Genomic DNA, 22,694 nt, shown 5'->3' with positions numbered 1-22,694 from the left:
ATTCCATTTTTAAATTTTATAGTAATAAAAAGAAGAGATAACATTACGACTCTTGTAAAGTTGTGCAAAACCAACAATGACTAATTCTACATTTGTTGGCTAATGGGATGGTACAGCGACACATTTATCAAAATAAAAATGAGGTCCATATGCATACAAAATCAACTCTTTATCATAAGTATCATTAGAAACTATAGAGCCCCAAATGAACTCTTGAGGGTAAGGCTCTTAAAATAAAGAATAACATTTTAAGTGCATAGCTATTACAAACTCATTTGATATTCATTTTAATTGCCATGACTATAATGAATATACTTTGTATTCAAACAGATGTCACAAGTACTACTACAGAAGTTCCAATATAATTCAGTCTTAGTTAAGAGTGAGTAAATGGATATTTAAAATTGAATGTTACCAGGAAGGAGGGGGAAAAAAAAAAAAACCAATTACAGCAAACATTAGCTCCTTAAAGCAGCAAATTAAAGATTTTTATTAAATTGTGTTCTTTCTTATTTGGACGTACACAGAACATGATCAGACAGAAACCCTTGCTACACCAACTCCTCCTTTTCCTTGCTTCAGCTGTTCTACGCAGTAGCTCATCTGGGAAACAGAGACTGGGAGTATGAAGGGTGACTCAGTCTGAAGGATGACTTTAGAAGGCTAAAATACACCGTATAACATTTAGAGACTGGTCTATGAAAAGGATTAATAAATACTACAATGCCAGTGTAGGTTAGCTGAAGGGGCAGGTAATCATATATGCCATTTTCTTTTAATTGGCCAAATTCTCATATTCCCTTTAATCTTCTTCAATATGGAGAACTGAAATCTTAAAGCCTAACAGGAGAGACCTTCACACTGCAAATTAAAGATGGTGTTTTATGGGGCGCCTGGGTGGCTCAGTGGGTTAAGCCTCTGCCTTCAGCTCAGGTCATGATTTAAGAGTCCTGGGATCAAGCCCCGCATCAGGCTCTCTGCTCATCAGGGAGCCTGTTTCCCCCTCTCTCTTTGCCTGCCTCTCTGCCTACTTCTGATCTCTCTGTGTCAAATAAATAAATAAAAATCTTAAAAAAAAAAAAAAAAAAGATGGTGTTTCTTAGTGCTTTGATCACAGACCTACCCACGAATGGCTTTTTAAAAGCAAACATTCCTGGCCCCAACCAAGTTCTATCAAATGAGACTTCTAGGAGTATGGCCCTGGAATCAGCATTCTGACAAACCTAAACACTGGGACGCACACACTTGTTTAAAACAACTGCCTCAGGTAGGATGAATATTTAAAATTATGTACTTTCATTTTATTCTAATCAGCAAACATTTATTAAGCACTAATCTTCTGTGAATGAAAATTATATACATATACATGTACATACAGGCAAGCGGCATATGATATACTTATTTTCAAAGTACCATCTATTAAGTGCAATAATCATCTACAAAGGCCTGGAAACACAATGTCTGGAATCACAAGAAAATAATCTGCTATTGTGCAGATTAGCAATTAACTCATGATTCTAATTTAGTATTTATTCTCCCTGAAAAGGCGTCTGGAGATTGACAAGAAGTATGTTTAGCTTATGAGTAGAAAATGTAACTGAAATCCTGTTTAAAAAATTTATCCTATTTTTCCTGATCTTTTAGAAACCCTCTGGTTTTGAAAAAGAGCGTCGGAAGGGTGTGAGGCCTCTTGGTGGCTGCGGGGAGGACGCGGAGGGCACCCAAGATGGAAGAGGGAAGGAATGCAGAGCAAGACCAGGGGCGCTAGAGGCAAACTCTTCTGCTTCCCTCCAACCTAATTCTCCTCGTGCCCAAACTGTAAATTGAACTTGTTTAGAAGTCACATTGTGTTTTGTAACAACCACAGCAAAATTCAAAAAGCAAGAGTTGACTTGGAGTCTATGAGAAGAATGGAAGAAAATAAAGTTGATGGTACCAAGTTATTTTTCTTTCTTTTTTTATTTTTATTTATTTATTTGTCAGAGAGAGAGAGAGAGAGAGAGAGAGAGCAAGCACATACAGACAGAGAGGCAGGAAGAGACAGAGAGAGAAGCAGGCTCCCTGCTGAGCAAGGAGCCTGATGTGGGACTCGATCCCAGGACGCTGGGATCATGACCTGAGCTGAAGGCAGCTGCTTAACCAACTGAGCCACCCAGGCGTCCCCCAAGTTATTTTTCTTGTCAGCAGTTTGCCCTCACCCTCATCCGCACCCCCATGACTGAAGACTAATCGACGGAGATCTTTGGAACACACCTCAGTAACGAGCATTCACTCATGAAACTTGGTGCCGACTAGTCAATGGAAGTTGTTAATTGCACCCAGTGCCCGGTGTGTACAATACACCCGGTGTATTCTCCATTATCCTTCGCTGACTTTTCCCGGCATGGAAAACAGGATCCAGTCAAAATGCAATGATGATGAGTGCAAGTGCAGGGGAGAACAGCTGGGTTGTAGGGCTTGGAAAGCTGTCCATGGCCCACGGCAGTGGTTTTCAAAGTCATTGCCTGGGAACTCATGTTATTAATTCATTCAGGCTGCTAGGGCAACGTACCAGCTTGGGGGGTGAGGAGGCTTATGCAACACACATTTGTGTCATGATTTTGGAGGCTGGAATTCCAAGATCACGTTGCCAGCCATCTTGGTTTCTGGTGAGGGCTCTCGTCCTGGCTTGCACGTGGTTGCCTTCTCACTGGGTCCTCACGGGGGAGAGACAAACAGCTCACTTTTTGTCTTTTTTTTTTTTTAATGTATTTATTTGACAGAGAGAGATCACAAGCAGGCAGAGAGAGAGAGAGAAAGAGAGAGGAGGAAGCAGGCTCCCCACCGAGCAGGGAGCCCAATGCAGGACTCGATCCCAGGACCCTGAGATCACGACCCGAGCCAAAGGCAGAGGCTTTAACTCACTGAACCACCCAGGCGCCCCTCACTTTTTGTCTTTTTCTAAGGCCACCTATCTCACCAGCTTTATGAACACATTTAACCTTAATTATCTTCTAAAAAGCCCTATCTCCAGACTTTCACTGACCCTCTTTCAACATCCTCAAATCGTCTTTCTGCCTCTTAGCACCACCTCAGCACCCCAGCCATGATCACCTCCCTTTCCTCAAACAGCAGAAGCACTAATTGTCTGAACCAATCATGTCCACAATTTACAGATTTTACTTTCTTAGAGTCCATAGGTCACACTCATCTATCATTTCAGCACAAGGCTTTGCACATTAAAAGAACACTCAAATCTTTAAAATATCATAGACAATGTTTTATATAACTCTTCTTCGTAAATATTCCACACCAGCATCGCCTCCAATCCAACACTGATTTAGGGGCAGCAAATAGACCCTTGGTCTGTGAATAGCATGATGTCACTTCTCAAGGTGCCCAATATTAAAAATAATCAATACACTCCTTGCTATTAGTGAAATCCTTATGGGCATCAAACCCTACAGTAAGCATTTAGTACATGACCCTATGAAATGCTCACTCACTTTGCAGTAGGCATTATGATCCCTATTTGAATGAAGAAGACACTGGCTCTTGAGGCTTAAGAGTCTCATTAACTCCACCAAAGTCACACCTGGAGAGTGGCAAGGCTGAAAAGTGTGCGCATTTGTTTTTCTGACTCGGAGCACATGCTTTATTTCTACATGCTCTGTTAGACTAGAGACTGAGGGATTTCATTTTCTGTCAACATCTTGAATCTGCTGCCAAGAAACCCAAAGCATATGGATCTCTTGGAAAAAATACTTCTAGTGTATCCTTTGGAAACTCTTTATTTTCTACACCCCAAATACACACACACACACACACACACACACACCCCTCTAAGGCATCGCAAAAAAGAAGCCATCATGAAAAAAAAATTAGGGCAAACTTGAGACAAGTAGATACTGTTAAATGACTATAGACCACAAAGAGCTCTAAATTTTATCGCCACTCTGCATGTTATTTACCGGCGGCAGCCTTTAGAATGCTTTTAGCTTTACGTTAAAGACAGCTGAACTCAGAAGGTATGACTTGAAAGTTCACAAGAGGCTCTGATACACGTTCGCCCAAAGCAACGACGGATAATTAAGCATCAGAAACACTCAGACACACATACGTGCACCGAAAACTAGAAAAATCTGTAAGCTGAAAACAATGGAATTTTCTTTTGAAAATTGTACTTTCTTAGTTTCATTCCCCAGAAAAACCAAGTGATGGTTTGCTTTTTTTCACAGCTGCCTGCACTTTGGAGACTGGACTATAGGATAATAAGTCGCACCTGTTGGACTGTTTCGGCAATTCCGAGCACCAGCTGAGATCGTAATTAAAAGTAACACTCCATTCTCAGCCTACCTGGGGTGTTCAACAACCTCGACATCTTGCAGAAATAGGAGACGTACTGCTCGCAGTGCTCGGCGCTGCTGGTGACGGCGCTGATCTGGTCCATGGAGGCGCTGTACACGAGCTGTGTCACCGAGTACTTCTCTGGGCTGTAGCCCACCACCGTGGTCTGCATCTGCAAGTCGTGAGACACTATGGTCCACACTTTGTCCTCTGTGCAGAGAAAAACACCAGGAAAGGGTCATTAGTATGCATGCACTTCTTTGAGTGGAAGGAGATAATGGAGCCGCACTTCCCCTGAACTGGGGTAGTAGAACTGAGTTACGGATCTCCATCCTTTAGGCTCTGTCCTGCACGTTCTCCTTTATAGACAAAGCAGAAAGAAAGACTTTTTATTAAGAACAAATGCAAGGGCTGCCTGGGTGGCTCCATCTGTAGGTTAGGTGGCTGACTCTTGATTTCAGCTCCAGCCATGATCTCAGAGTGGTGAGATCGAGCCCAGCATCGGGTTCCGTGCAGGGGTGTGTGTGTGGGGGGGGGGGCGTTGGGGAGGTGGTCAGCTTCAGGATTCTCTCTCTCCCTCCCCCCTTCTCTTTAAAATAAATAAATAAATCTTTAAAAAAACAAACAAAAATACTAAATGCAAGATACCTCCTAAGCACAGGGAACAGCTTGTGTCTCTGGCTGCAGCCCTGAAAGCAAGGTTCACCATGTTCAGACTCCCTTCCTGATTCCCCCTAACCCATCACTCCGGTGCAACAGCATCTGCTTTCTGAAATGGACTGTGCTCTCTCCAGCCTCTGAATCTCTGTGTATGCTGTTTGCTCTGATCAGAATACGCACCCTCCTCTTGTCCACAAATGTCCCTTTCACCGTGACCTTTCAGATAAAATCGGACCCTGCCTTCTCTGTTACTGAAATGCTCTCTACGTGGGCAACAATACAAATGAGTAATTACCCTGATCCTTTGGACCCTGAAAATTTCAATGTGTGAAAAGGAAAAAGCGAATATAAGATTGATGAGGTTAAATTATAACCCTACATACTCCTGAATTTGAATTAGAAACATCACTAGGAACCCATAATTTTTCTTTTTGAAAAAATGTAGACCTATGTCCTAGCTCCGTCCACTGGAAAAGGCCCCAAACAAGTACAACCTATAGCATCATACTGTCATCCCTCAATATGATTCTTCATTAAGAGAAACTGGGCTGTCGGGTGAAGTGACTGATTTCAGGGCTGGAAAGGCACGAGATAAGCCTGGAACATAATGTCGCACAGAAACAAATAAGCTATTGGCAACAGAGGGCAGTTCGAAAAGCCCCAGGAATGAAGAAGGATGATTTTAACATCATTAAGATTCTCCTGCGATGGAATAAAATACATCAGGGATGTTTAATTCCAGGAGTTCATTAAAATACAAAGAAAGGTTCAATCTTGGAACATGCCAAGGAACTAACTCGTTATTTTGGATATCAGGAAATAAGAATGAAGAAACCAGCATTTGGCCTTACCTGTAGGAACCGTCACGTAGCTAACGTTCTCTCTACGGAAATATTTCAACTCATAAATGAGGACTATGTGACGGGATTAGAGGACCATCATTTTGTAACTTCTAACAAGGAGGCTCCAAGCAATGGCTCTCCACAGCTGCTAATATAACCAGGAGTCAAACCGGAGCACATGAGCCTTGCAGCGGGAGGCTACAGCACGGCCTGCGAAGCAGTGTGCACAAAATCAAACGTGGATTTCACCAAGCTTAATGCCCCGACTGCCAGCTTCGAGGAAACATGCACTGAACATAGTGCATATTTGGGGGGAGGGGACTATGCTAAATGACCCTAAGGTCATTAGGTCTGCTGACCTAAGGAAAGGTCAGCAGAATCCGGGCCGTGTGAAATTCTACTAATTATACAATCTAGTTTTTTTCAACAAATGGATTACAAATTACAAGGGAACAGAGAGCACGAGAGAGCGCTGCAGATTAAAGGAGACTTTCTGAACTTGCCTCTCAAGCAGTTTTCCTTCTTTTAGGAAAGGGCAGCTCTCCTCTTCCAGCTGCTCCGGACAAAGCCATGGGGTCCCCACGACGTCCCCCCGTTTCTTCTACACTCCTCATCCAACCCATCTGTGAATCCTGTCTGCTCTACCCTCTCCGTGCAGAATCTGAGCACCCCTGACCCTCACCCCCCACCCCAACTCCCTGCTCTGGTCAAAGCCCCTGCCTCCTCCTGCACCCATCGTACAAAACTTTGCAACCACCCACGGCATGGCCCGCTGCGCTCTCACACCTACCCTCCGCACACAGCCAAGCTGAGCCTCTGCAGACATAAGCCGAATTCGGACACTGTGCTCCAAGCCCTCTCGGGGCACAGGGCCTTGTTTCGAGTGAAAATCTAGTTGTTGAAACAGCTGCAGGCCCTTCGTGATCCAGCCCCTCCTGCCCTCCTCACCTCCCCCTCGCTCCTCCTCCCCCTCCGGCCACACGGACCCCTGCCTTCCTCAGACCCCTCAGGCAGCCCCTCCTTGGAGCCTTGGCTCTCACTCTGGCTGGGAGATCCGCAGGCCCGCCCCTCCCCCTCCCGCTAGCTGCCCCCAGGCCCCTGTCCCCCCTGCCTGCCCCTCCCACCGCAGCTGATTTCTGTCTCCTCCACAGTACTCACCTCTCTCTGAGTGCTTGTTTTCCTTCTGTCCGGCTCCCCGGGTTAGAGGGGGAGAAGGCAGGGACTGTTTTCAATGCTGGAGGCGCGGTGCTTAGAACAGTAACCAGCATGTAACAGACCTTCGCGATTTATTAGTTTGGATTAAGAAAACATCAACAGAATACAAATCGTGATTTATTAGTTTGAATTAAGAAAACACCAACAGAATACAAATAACGCCATCTCGGAACATCCTGAATCATGCTGGTTCAAGTTCAGGCTTGGCCATGACCTTCCCGAGAGCCTGGACAAGCCACTTGGCTCCAGACTCGAGTTTCCTTTCCTGTGTTGAGCACGCCTGCCCCTCAGCATCCTTCTCACCCTGCCCTTCTTAACCAGCTAGAGCAAGTTCAACATGGTGCCCTTGTAGAAAGTAATACATTTTCCGTGAGATCATGATTTTCCACTTTCACCTTTGGCCTGATCAGACGGTCTTCCTCAGCTCCTCGGAAACAGCAAAGCAACTACCGTGGGTTTTAGTAATTCTCTCTCTTTCGGGCGTGACACCTGACAACACCCAGGTTGTCATTTACACCGGACCTTCAAGTTTACTTTTCCCTAAGGCAAGATCCATTAATTAAATAAGGTGAGCTTCATCTCTTCTCTGTTAAACTCAGCCTCTGACAAAACATTTGAGAACTCATCACTATGTACCTTTTTAAATTTCAATTTTTTTAAAGATTTTATTTATTTATTTGAGAAAGAGAGACGGTGAGAGAGAGCATGAGAGGGAAGAAGGTCAGAGGGAGAAGCAGACTCCCCATGGAGCTGGGAGTCCGATGCGGGACTCGATCTCGGGACTCCAGGATCATGACCTGAGCCAAAGGCAGTCACCCAACCAACTGAGTCACCCAGGCACCCTTAAATTTTAATTTTTTAAAAAGGTTTTTATGTATTTATTTGTCAGAGAGAGAGAAACTGAGCCACCAGGGGGAGGGGCAAGCAGAGGGAGAAGTAAAGGTAGGCTCCCTGCTGAGCAAGGAGCCCTATGTGGGACTCCGTCCCAAGATGCTGGGATCATGACCTGAGCCCAAGGCAGATGTTTAACCGATTGAGCCACTCAGGTGTCCTGTACTTACATTTTTTAAAAACAAAAACAAAAACAAATCCTCTTCAGGACCTCATCCGTGTCCTGTAGCAATATTCCAATGTTCCATAACTTCCATTCTTTAACTCATAATGAAATAGCATTCTACTCTGGCCCCTTTTAAAAGTATCACAGACCCCTTTTTCATTTACACAAAATAATGCGCATAAGGGCAAACATTAATTAAGCAAGTAAAATAAAATGGTCACCTATAAAGGTCTCTGTCAATGACTTAAAAAAGTATTAAACCAATTTGTTAAAACTGATGAGTCTCTAACATTTCCGTCCTAGTGACTGCCTGGCCCCGAACCCCAGACCCATGCGTTTTAGCACACACCTTTCAGTATCAATCTTTAGGGCACCATCTTCTTTATATTCATTTTATAGCCCATTTCCTCATTCGACAAACACTGCTGAGTATCCACTACATGAAAGATAGGGATTTAGGTACTAGGGAAGCCACAGAGAAAAAAAAAATTCTCAAATTTTGCCATTTACACTCTTGTATTATAATGGGGGGATAAACAGATAATAAGTAAAAAATTAAAATATATGTAGGTAGCCACTGATAATGGTGAGAATAATTACTACAGGGAATGGAAGAAGAGGTTGGGTGTAGACTGAATTCTTTTTTTAATTGAAGCATAATTGATATGCGATATCCTATTAGTTTCAGGTATACATCGTAGTGATTTGATATTTTTATACATTGTGAAATGATCCCCACGACAAGTCAAGTTACCATCTGTCACTGTACTCATTATAATATTATTGACTATATTCCCCATGCTGTACATTACCACCCCATGATTTATTTATTTTATAGCTGGAAGTTTGTAGCTCTTCATTCCCTTCAACTATCTTGCCCATCATCCAACCCCTCCCCATCCAGTAAACGAGTTTGTTTCTTGAATCTGTGAATCGGTTTCTGTTTTGTTTGTTTTTTAGATTCCACAGGAGTGATGTCACACAAGTGAAATCACATGGTATTTGTCTTTCTTTGTCTGATTACATTATTTTTTTGGTTAGTAGTCTGATTACGTTTTTAAACAGAGAGTAAACTATAACAGTCTTCACTCACCAAGTGATGTTTTAAATGAATAAAGTCGCTGTCCATCAAGCCACATGAATGTCCGGGGAAAAGTATTCCAGACAGGGAAAGTGCAACTGAAAACATTCTAATTTGGGATATTCTGGTATTGTTTAGGTCCACAAGGAGGCCAGTGCGTGAGGAAGGAGAGAATAGTAGAAATTACAGTCTGAGGACGAACAGGGATGGTTATGTGTGAGATGGGAAGCCCTTGGCATTGGAAGGTCTGAAACAAGTTAATGTAGCACGCTTGAACTTATTCTCTACCCACTATTCCTTATTTCAATAAAGCTATAACTCAAGAAAGCTTAAAGAAAGAATACACACACACACCCATATATATGTATATAAACATTTAAAACTTTTTACAGGATTGTGGCATTATAAAAGGTAATATGTAAACTCTATTTTAGTGGCATAAGGCAGTTGCTATTGATGCATCTTGCAAATTATTTTTTAATGCTTGCATGTTGCATATGAGCCATTAAATCTTAAGTGACTACTGGATATTAACAATTCTGCAGATATCCGCCATCTAGAAAAGTTATACTATAAAAATGTTCCTTTGCTAGTCTCATTTAGCATTAGGATCAATAGCATTAGAAACATGCTAGCATATTTCCTTATGCTAGTATTTCCTTTGCTAGTGAAAAATTAAGAATCTTATTCCCATATCGGTAATGTGCTAATATAATCTATGTTACCAGATATGTGTATAATGCAAATAGACACTACTAGGTACGACAAATTCTAAATTTCTGCCATAGTTCCATCTTCATGAAGAACTGATAAACTAGTGTATTTCAAATATTCTTTGGATTAGTGCGCTATCAAGTGCTTTCTGTGATTACTGGGAGTTCAGCATCTGTCTCATCATGCATCCCATATTTAAAAACTGTCACACTGTACAATGTTTTCAATACAGATGATTTAATTGTATTTTTCAAATGCTGGGGCATATATGGAGCGTACTGTGGAAACGGATCCTTCTGCGCGACAATAAACAGGGTCTTCAAGATTACCCTGCTTAGCTGTGCTGACATGAGCACATCAGAAAGGTCCCTCTGTGGCCTCTACCAGCGACCCTGAGTCCTTATCCTATCTGTAATTCTCAAGTAATTCACTTCATGAGAACTCAGTTCTCTGTAAGGCTGGGGTTCTGACTAGGAACTGATAAATTCAGGAAATGACCAGTGAAAAAAAGCAAAGAATAACTCCTCCCAGGATGAAACCAGTTTCTTTATCATGTATATATGGCCGTTCTGGCTCTGTTCCATGTTATCCCTATATATTCTGAAGTTCACCTTATAGAGCGTATTTCAATAAAAGTCCAATCTGAGCTGAATCTGGTGGGGAAAAAGGTTATGTGTCCCACACATCTGCAAATGCATCTAAGTGTTTCTGATTTTCAAACCACATCACTGTACTGGCTGAGGACCAATCTGTTAATCTGAGAGCTTTTTTCCCTCACCTGTATTCATATAGCTCTGAAATAATCTTTTAAAAAAGAATAATTATTGACTATCTAAATTTAAATTGGCATATAATGCATCTTAGAGGGGCACAGCGAGCAACTGCTTTCCATCCAATTTCCTTGAAAGCTCTACTGCCTATTATAGCTACTCTTCAGGAATGACTTTGGGTTTCTCACTCCTAGAGTAATACAATGGGGAGCGAACTATATGCATCACCCAAGATTTTCCGTATTGCATGTAAATCTTAGGATGGATAAAAGTAGTGGATTCAGTTGTATACCTCCTTAAATCTCTCCTCCCAAACTGCATTCCAGTAACTGCTTTCTGTGGTCATAGAAGTCTCAATGGCTATTATCCTGGTTCCATCAATCAGAGATTGAGCATTAACTACGAGCAAGACGCGAGCAAGGATCTCCAACGAACTGTGACAGCATTAATAAGAATTTCTTTTGCAAAACTTAAACTTTGCAGCCTCATAGGAACGCATATCCGAAGGAAGAAGGATCTGTCTGGAAATCTCATCAGTCTTCCAAGTTGGAAGACCAGAACTTTCACAGATCATTATTTTGTTTAGAAGCCTTCCTCCATCAGTATAATCCTACTGACATAATTTAAATGATTAGGAACTTGGTGTCCCATTTTCCTCCCCCAACAGACACCACGTGAGCAGGACAAGCTTGTGCGGAGCCCAGCCCCCAGTACCCCCGAAGCCACGGCACAATGGCGGGCCGTGGAGGCGTGAACAATTCATCACGTGGGCTCTGTGTGCCGCCCGGGCAGCATAAGCAGCTCAAACCACGTGTCGAGAAATAAGGTATGCAAAGCAGATGGGGCCTCTGCAGGAAGCACCAAGGAAGCGAGCGGAAAGTACAGATGATGTTCTGCAGGTGGTGGAAAGTGTTGATTATTTTCATGCTCACGATTCCAGCCCGAAGACGGATGACAAATCGAGCGCTGCGAACTTGTATAAATAACGGCGGATCATTCTCGCCCACCCGAAGAACAGTCTGGAGCTTGTTTGTGTCTTTTTCCTGAGAAGGCATTAGCTATTTTCGGGGAAGAAGGTTATTTGTTAATGTTTTTGTTCCTTTGTAGGGATGTTAAAATTCTTTTGCGATTCGGCTGGAGTATTGACTGCATTTATGTCAATACTTAGACAAGCTAATCTTCTCTCCCCTTCCCTGTCACACCGGGTAGAGATGCAGTGCCTGTGTGTCTGACAGTCAGGAGTCCGTCTCTGTGGCAACTAGGAGTCTTCTGCTCCACATGGCAAGGAAATGCGACACTTCCCTTCTTGTTGCTTGTAACTGAACGGAGGAGATTCGGGTCCTAGTTCCAACCTGGGGCTAAGTAAATGTCCTCCAGGATCGGTGACTGACCATTCCTGTGCACTTTTAAAGATAACACCTCCTGTTCGTTGAAAAGTACCTTGAACATACTGCACACACTAGGTTAAAAAAGATCACTTCAAATAATAACTCCCCCAACACGGGTCTCTACCTGTTGCTGGGCTGTGACAAGCAGCCCTGTCAGGGGACCCAGCTGCCTCCTGGGTCTTCAGGGTGCCTCTCCCAGGTCTCGGAACTAACTCCTTCACTTCTCTTGAGTCTTGACTGGAATCTCACTGAGACCTGCCCTGCCTGCTTTATTCAAACCTACCACCCACAGGGCCCCTTAACCTTTCCCATCCCTTGTCCTGTAGCACATACTGCCTCACAAACACAGTGACTTGTTTGTGATGATTATTTTCTGCTGTCTCTCTCCCCCATCACCTTCCTCAGAGACTACAAACTCCACCATGTTGGAGAATTTTTTTTTTTTAAATAACTTTTTTACTGGTAAATCTCAAATTCTTAGCATAGTGCCTAGAAGTCTGCAGAAGTTCAATAGTGTGCTAATTATATACCGTATTCCTTTCTTCATTTAGCTTCCAACAAGCCTCTATCACTATCGTCATCAGTGATTCCTGTAAAGTACCCGTTTGAAGTAGATAGTTCATGGAGTTATAGCTTACACCAGAGAGCTCTACAATATTAAGCTTCAAAAAAAATAAAAATCCGCATTTAGAAAGTCTTTATAGGTGAAGCCATCAATGTGATATTTGAAATTATAGAGGACTGGTATTGTACTTGCAATATTTACACGATATTAAACTGCAATGACTTTTAAAAGAGCAACATAAAAAATATATCTAAGGTGCAATGAGCATCTTAAAACCATCATCGTTTCTTTCCAGGCTGAACGGTAAGAGAGTAAGAGTTCTGTGCTCTGTACGTGGATGCCTCCTTCCCCGGAAAGAGTGTCGGAAGCAGAGGAGGTCTCATTAATGAACAATGTGCACTGTTCTAGGCCCTGGGCACATGAGGATGAATAATGGTCACTGAAAGCCACCAAAGAGCCAGTGGGAGGAGGTTCATAAAATAAGCAATTACAGTACAAGCCAAAAAAGTAACTGCTAGGAAGCCTGGGGGGCTCAGTTGGTTAAGCGTCTGCCTTCGGCTTGGGTCATGATCCCAGGGTCCTGGGATTGAGTCCCACATTGGGCTCTCTGCTCAGCAGGGAGCCTGCCTCTCCCTCTGCTTGTGCTCTGACAAATAAATACAGAAAATCTTAAAAAAAAAAAAAAAAAAAAAGTAACTGCTAATTTTCAGGCAACTGCCAGAATAATTCAAGCAATAAGATTTACTCTATAAAATCTAAACCCATTTACAACCTACACCAAGTTCTTTAACGTATGTAACACTTTAACATTCTCTAGTGTTATATTTTATATGTATTTTATTGTTGGGGAATTTTATTTTCTGCTAGTACTTAGTTGAAACCTAACTTCTAACAGGCTAACTTGAGAAATGACATTGTTTCTGAAGTTTCTATCTAAAAAGCTTTGATGTAACAGAAAACATACAAGTGGAAATGACAGTTTGATTTGCTATTAACAGAACAGAATCTTAACAAATGGCCCTTCCTTTCATGTTGACCCAAGCTCACACCACTGTCTGCTCCCTGAAATTTTGGGAAATCAAACATATCCTAGCAGTTTCCCTCTTTAAGGGCTAGAAGGGCCATGGTGTAAGCAACTTCCCATTAGAAGATTTGGGGCCCTTCTTCCCTTCTAACCCAAGCATGGGGCTTAATTTAAGAAAGAAAGAAAGAAGGAAAGAGAAAAAATGTGATACAGATAACATTTATCACCTTAGAAGAAAATCCCCAAATAATCACGCCCTCTAAGTATTTAATTTTCCCCATTAACTCCGTTTCTATTCCCTGAAGCAGCCCCCATTGTGAGGAACATTAGCAAGACAGTCTGACAGATTAAGTTCCTTGGTAAGGATAATTAGCTAGAAATAACTTTTTAGGGAAAGGAACCCTTAAAATATCAGAGTTAACATATTCAAAGGGACTAAAATTGGTGTTCTCACTTTAATTTTAACAGAAGTACAAACGCTTTTGGTGATTTCACTTTTTAAAAATGATTCTCTGTGGAGCTTCCTAAATCCTAGGTTGAGTCTCCTCGTGCAGCAAATTCTGCCCCGGGCCAGGAGCGCTGCTGCCTGCCCAAGCACATCTCAGTCCATCAGGGTTCGGATGTTAAGCACTTGGCAGAATACACTGCCCAAGCCCCAGTACCAAGTTCAAGTTAGATGTCCATCCATCTCCGTCAGCTCCCCTAAAAATCTATGTTTACCAGTGGCTTTGCGTTTCTCGTATCATACCTGTAACTTTTTTTTTTTTTTTTTTTTTTTTTTTTTTTTGGTAGCCACAACCTTGTTAGGTCAGCGAGGGCAAAGAAGGCATCACTGTCATTGCTTAATCCTTACTTATTGTCTAACAGAGCACCTGACACAGGTGCTCAGTATGAAGTCATACTGGGCATGATAAAGTTAATTCATATATGGGGACCCATGACATGGAGGCTGCCCGGACATGAAACAACTGGGGAAACTGAACACCATATTTAAAGTTAGTTATGACTGTTTTTCAGCTATGATAATATGATTGTAGATATGCTTTTTGAAAAAGAACCATGATCTTTAATAGATACAGGCTAAAATACCACGGAGGTCTGGGACTTGCTTGCAAGTATTCCATGATGGGAGGGACAGAGACCAGTCAAACAACATCAGTTATCAGTGGCGACTTTGAAGCTGCGTAACGGGCACCCAGGACTCTGTATGGTGGTCTCATGTTGGATAGATTTGCAGGCTGATCACTCAGCAGAGAAAACACATGCTTCAAACATTAACCAAGGGATGATTACAATTTGTATTCATTTTATGTAGGGATTTTAAAGCTTATTTCTTAATCTTGAATGAGGGAATGGCCATCTCACGAGTATTCCCATGACTTATTATCATTCACCCTCAATTTTTAGAAAATGGGAAATGGTTAACATAATTAATGTACAATTGTCAAATATGATTTAGATGCAGTGGGTATTTATTTTGGAAACATAGTAATGAGGGGGAGGGGTGGAGAGAGACTGCAAGTGCACACAGGAGGAAGGAAGACAGACAGACAGGGAAAGGGCAGAAAGTGGGGAGAAAAGAGACGGGGGGCATTTTACAGCGTGCAGAACATGCTCCGAGCTAGACAAGGTGAGGTGAAGGCAGGCGGATCATCTGAGAGGAGGACCTGGCGAGGACCGGAGACTCTGGCCCACCTCCTTGTTATACAGTCCTCAATGCTCATTACAGTCTTAAATGGGTAGAAGAATCAGAATAAGATTAATATTTCACAGAATTTACATAAAATGCACACATGTGCATCCATAAATGAGGTCTTCCTCAAACACGGCTGTGCTGATTTGTTGACACACTGTCTCCGGCCACTGCTGGCTCACAAAACCTGAGTATTCACGCTGCGGCCCTTTATGGAGGAAGGATACTGACCCCTCCACCAAAGTGACAGGCGAGAAAGGAGGAAGAAAAAGGAATGTGTGAACCTCCTAGAACGAAGCTGACAGATGACACGTCCAAAGGAGTGACCAAGCTAGGGGACAAATCAGGACTTAACATGCCCAAGCCTGGGGTCTGTTCCTGTTTCCTGCATGCAGAAAGAATGTTAATCAAAGTATAAACTTTGACAAATCTCTGCAATTTTTTGTACAGGTCTGCTTAAATTCTCCAATTTAGTTATTTCCTCTACTGCTGTGAGCATAAGGTTGTTGTCGAATACAACTCAGAAACACTCTCAAGGTATTACCTGATACATGTGAACCCAAGTGAACCTACTGTACTGGGCTGAAGAGTTGTTCTCACAAAATTCCTATCTACCCAGAACGTGTAAATGTGACCTTACTGAAAAATAGGCTCTTTGCGATATAATCAAGCTTAGAAGAGTCCAACTGAATTAGGATGGGTCCAAATCCAATGACTGGTGTCCTCTAAAATGGGGAACGTGGACACACAGACACAACACCATGTGACAATGAGACAGACTTTGGAATAAGGTAACTACAAGCCAAGGAACACCAAAGACTACAACAGCCAGAAGATGGAAGAAGTAAGAAGAAGTTTCTTTTGAGCCCTCAGAGGGCACACGACCCTGAGGCCACCTTGATATCAGATCTACGGCCTCCAAGACTATGAGAAAACCAATTTCTCTTGTTTTCAGACACCCACCCATTTGGGGGGTCCTTGGTTACAGCTATCAGTTACCTCTTTGTGCTGTGCAAGTGTTTAACACCCTTTCTGTATTCTGGGTAAAAGAGGCAAGCAGTGGAGGCACCTTTACCACATAGCCTTATCTGTGGACAGTTCATTTCATCCAGCGTGGTGCTAAACTCAGGAAAAAGACAGAGCTGATATCCTTCACAAGCTCACAGCCTGGGACTTGTGCACTGATAACCAGTCTATGATGTTGCGGATGCTTCCAGATGGGACACTGAGTGGAAAGGGTGTGCTTTATGCACAGTGCCGATCTGCAGGGACCGAGCTCTTAGGCAACCACAATCACCCCACAGGGGCTTGCTATGCCTCTTGCCTCCTCTGCTGACACAGTTAATGATCTTTAGAATTCCTCTCTCCCAGTCCATGATGCATTTGGTTTCCCGCACTGCCTCTCACCTCCGCACCATCCTAGGGAGGGCCTAGTAATTCTGGTATTTGCCTGAGCTACTGTTCCTAGTAATGCTGAGGACTGGAAAGCCTTGGGTATTATTCCAGAACAAATTCCACATTGGACCACCTGGTGTCATTGGCTGGGGCAGGACACAGGTACTTAGCGAAGGGCCTGAAGCCCGTTGCCTCAAGGCCTGGAAGAAATAATCATTAGATCCCCGGACAAATACTTCTGAACTGCCATTAAAAGTCAAGTTTGCAAATTAGAAGTTCCCACTTTTGCAGAGAACAGCCCCAACTGTTTAATAAGGAATGAGGGATCTGTGGCGGTGGTGGTGGTGGAGGGGTGTGTGTGTGTGTGTGTGTGTGTGTGTGTACGGGTGCGGAATGAAAGGGGATTTAAATCTGGGAAAGATCCTTCTCTGAGATGAGCTTGTATTGGTAAGTATTTCCTAGCTAACTCCTACGGCAGCAGTGGGCGTCACCCAAGTGCATCTGTTCCCTCACTCATTCATTCACTCACTCACTCATTCATTCACTCACTCACCCATTCAATAAACATGCCCCCGCTTACTCTGGACCCTAGCCCATAAGCTTGTTCCTGGTGAATACTACAGACCTGGCCTTGACCTCCAGAGACTGTAACAGAGATAACATAGAAAAAAATAAAAAATAAAAACTCAATGGGAGAGGCAGGAGATTTGAATCAACAGTCAGTCATGTTCAACACTCCTAGGAAGGACGCCGTCAGAATGGGCCGGGGGCAGCCTCGGATCAACTGATACTTTAACAGGCCCTAAAAGATGAAAGAGCTGGGGTGGGAGGGGGAGCCTGGCGGGGGATCCTGGGGGCAAGGGCCGAAGGGGGGCAATTGCAGGGAGATGTAGCCAATGGTCCACAGGTTCTAAGGTGAAAAAGAACTCGGTGGGCTCAGGAAGCAGACCCGGCTGACCAAGGCGGGGTGGGGGGGTCAGGCTGGGGAGCCCCTCTGTGCAGGGTGAGGTCCTGAGGGAGGTGTAAGGCAGGACAGAAAGCGTGGAAAGAGTCCATTCAGGGAAGCAACAGAATCCAATTTCTGTTTTTAACAGATCACTCTGGCTGTTATTGGAAGAGCAGGTTAGAGTCGATGAGATGGGAGCAGAGAGGGAATGTAGAGCCTGAATGAAGATGATGGTTCCAAGAATTAGCGTGCTGGCAAGGGAAACATGGTGAATGAGTTTCAGATACATTTGATAGAAAAAAATAGAAATTATTTTTTAAAAAGATTTTATTTATTTGCCAGAGAGAGAGAGAGAGAGACAGACAGACAGACAGAACATGAGCGCACACAAGCAGGGGGAGGGCAGGCAGAACAGGCAGAGGGAGAAGGAGGCTCCCGGCTGAGCGGGGACCCAGCTATGGGGCTCGATCCCAGGACCCTGGGATCATGGCCTGAGCTGAAAGCAGATCCTTCCCTGACTGAGCCACCCAGGCATCCCCCAAAATAGAAATTATTGAGAGGAGAGAGGGAGAGGGGGAGAGAGAGAGAGAGAGGGGAAGGGTGAGATGTAGCAGGATGACTGTCAGCCAGCTTTCTGGCTTAAACAACAGGTAAATTGAAGAACATGTTTTTGCTGGTGGAGTAATCGAAAGTTCCATTTTTAAAAAGCCAGACTTGAGGTGCTCAAGAAACAGTTAATGCTTCTATCAAGTAAACAATTAGATATCAACATCTGGGGCATAGAAGGAAGGTCCCAGCTGGAGATGTGGCTGTCTGTATGGAAGCAGGTCACCTGTATCCAGTGTCGTGGAAACTAATGAGGTAAGTGAGGGTGAATGTTTAGAAAGAGCAAGACGAGTCCAGGACAAGGCTTGGGGACTCGGGCGGTCAGAGGCTTCAAGGGAGACTGAGGTCAAGGGGATCTTGCGAGAGTCGAACAGCCAGACGGGGCTTGTCCGTAGTCCGCGCTCTCTCTCTACCTGCTCGACTCCAGCCTCAGCAACTTCTGAGGAGGGTCTCAGGACAGGTGAGAAGGCAGAAAGGTAAGCCCACCGCAAGAGCCATTCAGGTAAAGTGCTGTGCGCTCCAATGATCGAGCGCTGGCGGTAATTGGAAAAGCACCGGAGGAACGAGATAAGGCTGCAAGTTATTAAGATGAAGAAGACCCTTCAGCAGATCATTTGCTTCCATCGAATACATTATTTCAGACAAGAGGATGCACATCAGTAGGGAATATTTCAAGCCACCTACAGTTTCTAAGTGTCCCTATAAAAATCGGGAAACTTTTTTAATTCCTAAGTATGACGTACGTATCGGGTAGAGTGATATTCATGCCCAGACCCACATCGCATTTCCAAAAACGATGCTCCTTTGGAGACGGGAAAATAAGGCCTAACAATATAATTGCACGCATAGATTGGTGAATCATTTGAAAGCTAAGGTTAAGAGATCAGGGTTCCCGAGTCCCAGAGTTCAGATGAGGATGTGTAACAAGCGTCCTGACCGTGGCCGTCAGGGGAGAGTGTCCTGCAGGTTAAGGAGAAGGAAAGATGACAGGCATATTTACAATCCTGGATTTCAAGAGACTCAGGGGAACTTCTCTCAGATCCGACGTTGCTCCCTCCGCTGGCTTCCTGCCAACCACATGGCAGCTCCTTGTTCTCCCCAAGTCCTGGATCTGCACACCATGCAGACGTGGGGCCGGGGTCGGGGTGTGTGTGTGGCTGTTTCTACTCTGTCTCTTTCGCACCCCAATCTCCTTTCTGCCATTTTCTCTTTTTTTTTCTCTCCACATTTGTTTTCTTCTTCTCTCCTCTCTCTTTTTCACACCCCGTTGACAGAAAGGTTTCCTTATTTCCATCCTTGTTGTGTGGCAAGAATTGGTTTTTTTAATCAGATTCTTTCTCACTCAAAAGCACACTTTAATCTGTGTTGAATGTGATAAAACCTAGCTTGAGAAGTTCGGAAAAAAAAAAAAAAAAACAATGTTTCTTCTTTTAAAATTGCTCTTTTGCTAAGAGTTTCTAAAAGCCTAATTTGAGGCTCAAAAGTGAGTACTAAGTCTCGGCTCCAGTGATTGGAGTGCTCTCCCTTCCCTGGGACACGAGGACCTAGTGACAAGCCTTGCTGAATGCCGTGGCAAGTGCAGAGGAGGAATGGAGAGGGGAATGGCCTAGAAAGGAAACACATCAGATGGCATTTCAAAGCATAGCCTTGTTCCAGGGGCATCACTAAGAAATCCTTATACCTGATGTGGGTTAATGTATACTAGGTAGTTAAGCCGCTCATCCAAGGCCACCTTTAAGCTCCAGAAAACCTTGCTCACTGGGACATTTGGTGAGATGTGGGATTTGATCGTCAGAGTACAGGTAGGGACCTCTCTCGCCACCAGAAAAGCCACTGACAGCTCTGGAAGTGGTCTTCGGGAGGGAGACACCAGGGGCTGGCAGATCCTCTTGCCTCATGACAGAGCAGTTTGGAAGGTGGTAATAAAGTAACCCTTTAACGTGTCTAAAGCAATCCTTCTGTCTCTCATTGTGAAAAAGGGGATTATCACAGTACCTGCTTGATGGGAAAATGCATGAAAACACTTTCGAGAGAAGCAGTCACAGACCAAGCACTCACTAAGTGCCAGCAACTTGTGGTTTTAGGCCCTCTTCTTCCTTTGTCAGTCTCCAAATTCTGAAGAAACAGGGATATCGAAGCAGGACACATAGCAAGTAGTGTGAGGCAAAAGTGATAAAGTCACCATCTTCATAAACTCTGACATCTTGGTCTTCCAGAATGCCTTAGCTCATATAGTGGGACTCTATGCAGAAACATGACAGCAGGCACAAAAGCTAACACCAGTATTATTTATAAACCTAGTTTCCAGCAAATTTCCCATTTAATCCTAATGCAACTTTACACGATATGTCCTTTCAAGTTAGTAGTTTACAACTGAGGAAGTAGAAGGTTTGATGACAAAATAATCTCCCCGAGATCACTCTGCTTTGTTGCAGCAGGAGTACGGACCCGGGTCTTCTGACCACAGAGTCTGAAGGTAAACGGAACGACTGAAGTTAATAACGGAGACGTGCCCCTTATCCTGAGATACACTTCCAAGACTTCTCAGAGGAAGGAGAGCGAGTCATTTGCCATCTTCCTGGGCTCCTCTGGGCTTCAATTTCCTCATCCTGTAGATGAGGCCGTATATACTAGATGATCTATAAGATTCCTTCTATCTCCGAAACTCTATGGCTCTATTATCCAGCCGTGGAGATAATCAGCATGTGGAAGAAGATCAGAAGGAAGGCTCCCAGAAACCAGACAGTGATTATTTTATCCTTTCCCTAAAATTAGAATGTCTGCTGCCTTCTGCATTTCTCCTAAGTAAAAGTTATTCTGCAAGGTTGCCTCAAGGGCAATGTTTGTTTTGCTAGGACTGCAAAAAACTGAAAATATTTTGGCCATAATGCTCAGTATGATGTCATTTTAATGGAAATAATGTTTTGAGAGGGGTTTAATCTCTTCTCCAAGTCTTTGCGTTGTATCCTGCAGCTATGCAATATGTGAACTACGGGAAGGACTCTCACCTTCGTAGCAATGGGGTGCGACCGTTTGGAAGGGTTTCTCTAGAACAGCAGATTATTTTAACTTGAAGTAACCCTTGATCAAAGATTAGACTGTTCATTTGTCTTCGGGGCCAAGGCCCGGAGAAGTTAGGAAGGGCGTAATGGAAATTTCACAGTGGCTGGAGAAGTTTATCCTCCAAACCTTGTTAAGCATTTTATTTCAGTTCCCATGAAAATGTGGATTTGTGGTCAAATGATTTGTTTCAGATACCATTTTTATTTTTTAGGCAGTGAAATGTAAAGGGCGATACAGTTTGAGAATGTTGAGAAAAAGGTGGTAAGTTTAGTAACATGAGTAAAGTGTCATGGGACATTTCATAGAATTAAGGCTGCTTGAAAAATGTAGCAAAGTAGGAAGAAGGAAATGAATTACACACAGACTCATCACCTGTAAACAGAAAACAACCACTTTTAATTAGTGGTTCCTAATGTTCCATGTCTGGATACTACACAGAATGTCATAATTATACCATGGATGCCAGTTGGTAGTTGTTTTTGGCTTAGCAAAACCTAATGGCTTATTTTAAAAAATTTTTTTCTAAAGGTTTATTTTTAACTAGAATTACCTTTATAATACTGGCATTAGAGAGGGGCACCTGGTGACTCAGTCAGTTAAGCCTCTGCCTTCAGCTCGGGTCATGATCCTAGGGTCCTGGGATGGAGCCCCGAGTTGGGCTCCCTGCTCAGCAGGGAGACTGTGTCTCCCTCTATCCCCACCCCTTCTCGTGTTCTATCTCTTGCTACCTCTCTCTCTCTCTCTCTCTCAATAAATAAGTAAATAAACTTTTAAAAAAGTAATGGTGTTAGAGTATTGAAGTAATATACAAAAATATTCTTTCTAGCTAATCTTTTTTTATTCATTCACATATTCATTCACTTGTGTATCAAATATTCATTGCCCAAGAGGAGAAGGTACACTTGGCCGTACTGAAGATACAAGTCTCAATCAAGACACAGTCTCTGCGCACACAGTCCTCACAATTCCGCGCAGCAATAATTGTACCGTATCCCGTCGGGAAAAGAAACTGTGATGGTTGGAGGGCCCACAGGAGGAAAAGCTAACTTAGGCATTTTTGACAATGACGGTCTGCTAATGGTTTTCATAAAGGATGATACTGACTGTACTTTTTGGAATGTATCAGTCAATCACACGAAAAGACTTGATTAGATCAGAGGTGGGATTTCAGGCAAAGAGGATTTGCAAACGCCCTGAGCTGCCAGTAGTCTACTTTTCTTGTGCCTGAGAGGGCGACAGTTTGCCTGGTTAGAGAGGACCAGCCGCATGGACAGGGGCAGTTCCTTGAGCACCCGATATGCTGGTGGGCACTATCTCCACGATTGTTGGGGAACCAGTGAAGGATTCAA

General features: G+C 43.5%; 1 protein-coding gene across 1 annotated transcript in view; it reads right to left on the bottom strand.

Moving 5' to 3' along the window:
• The window catches only part of CNTNAP2 (contactin associated protein 2), a 1,947,395-nt gene that overhangs the window by 638,802 nt on the left and 1,285,899 nt on the right, over positions 1 to 22,694 (bottom strand). Inside the window, exon 13 of the mRNA XM_059172148.1 lies at positions 4,336 to 4,536. Coding sequence (XP_059028131.1) covers positions 4,336 to 4,536 — 201 coding nt within the window. The remainder of the gene's footprint in view (positions 1 to 4,335; positions 4,537 to 22,694) is intronic.

The sequence above is a fragment of the Mustela lutreola genome, chromosome 4 (genome assembly GCF_030435805.1).
Source record: "Mustela lutreola isolate mMusLut2 chromosome 4, mMusLut2.pri, whole genome shotgun sequence".
Classification (NCBI taxonomy): Eukaryota; Metazoa; Chordata; class Mammalia; order Carnivora; family Mustelidae; genus Mustela; species Mustela lutreola.
This window is presented reverse-complemented; position numbering and strand designations above follow the sequence as displayed.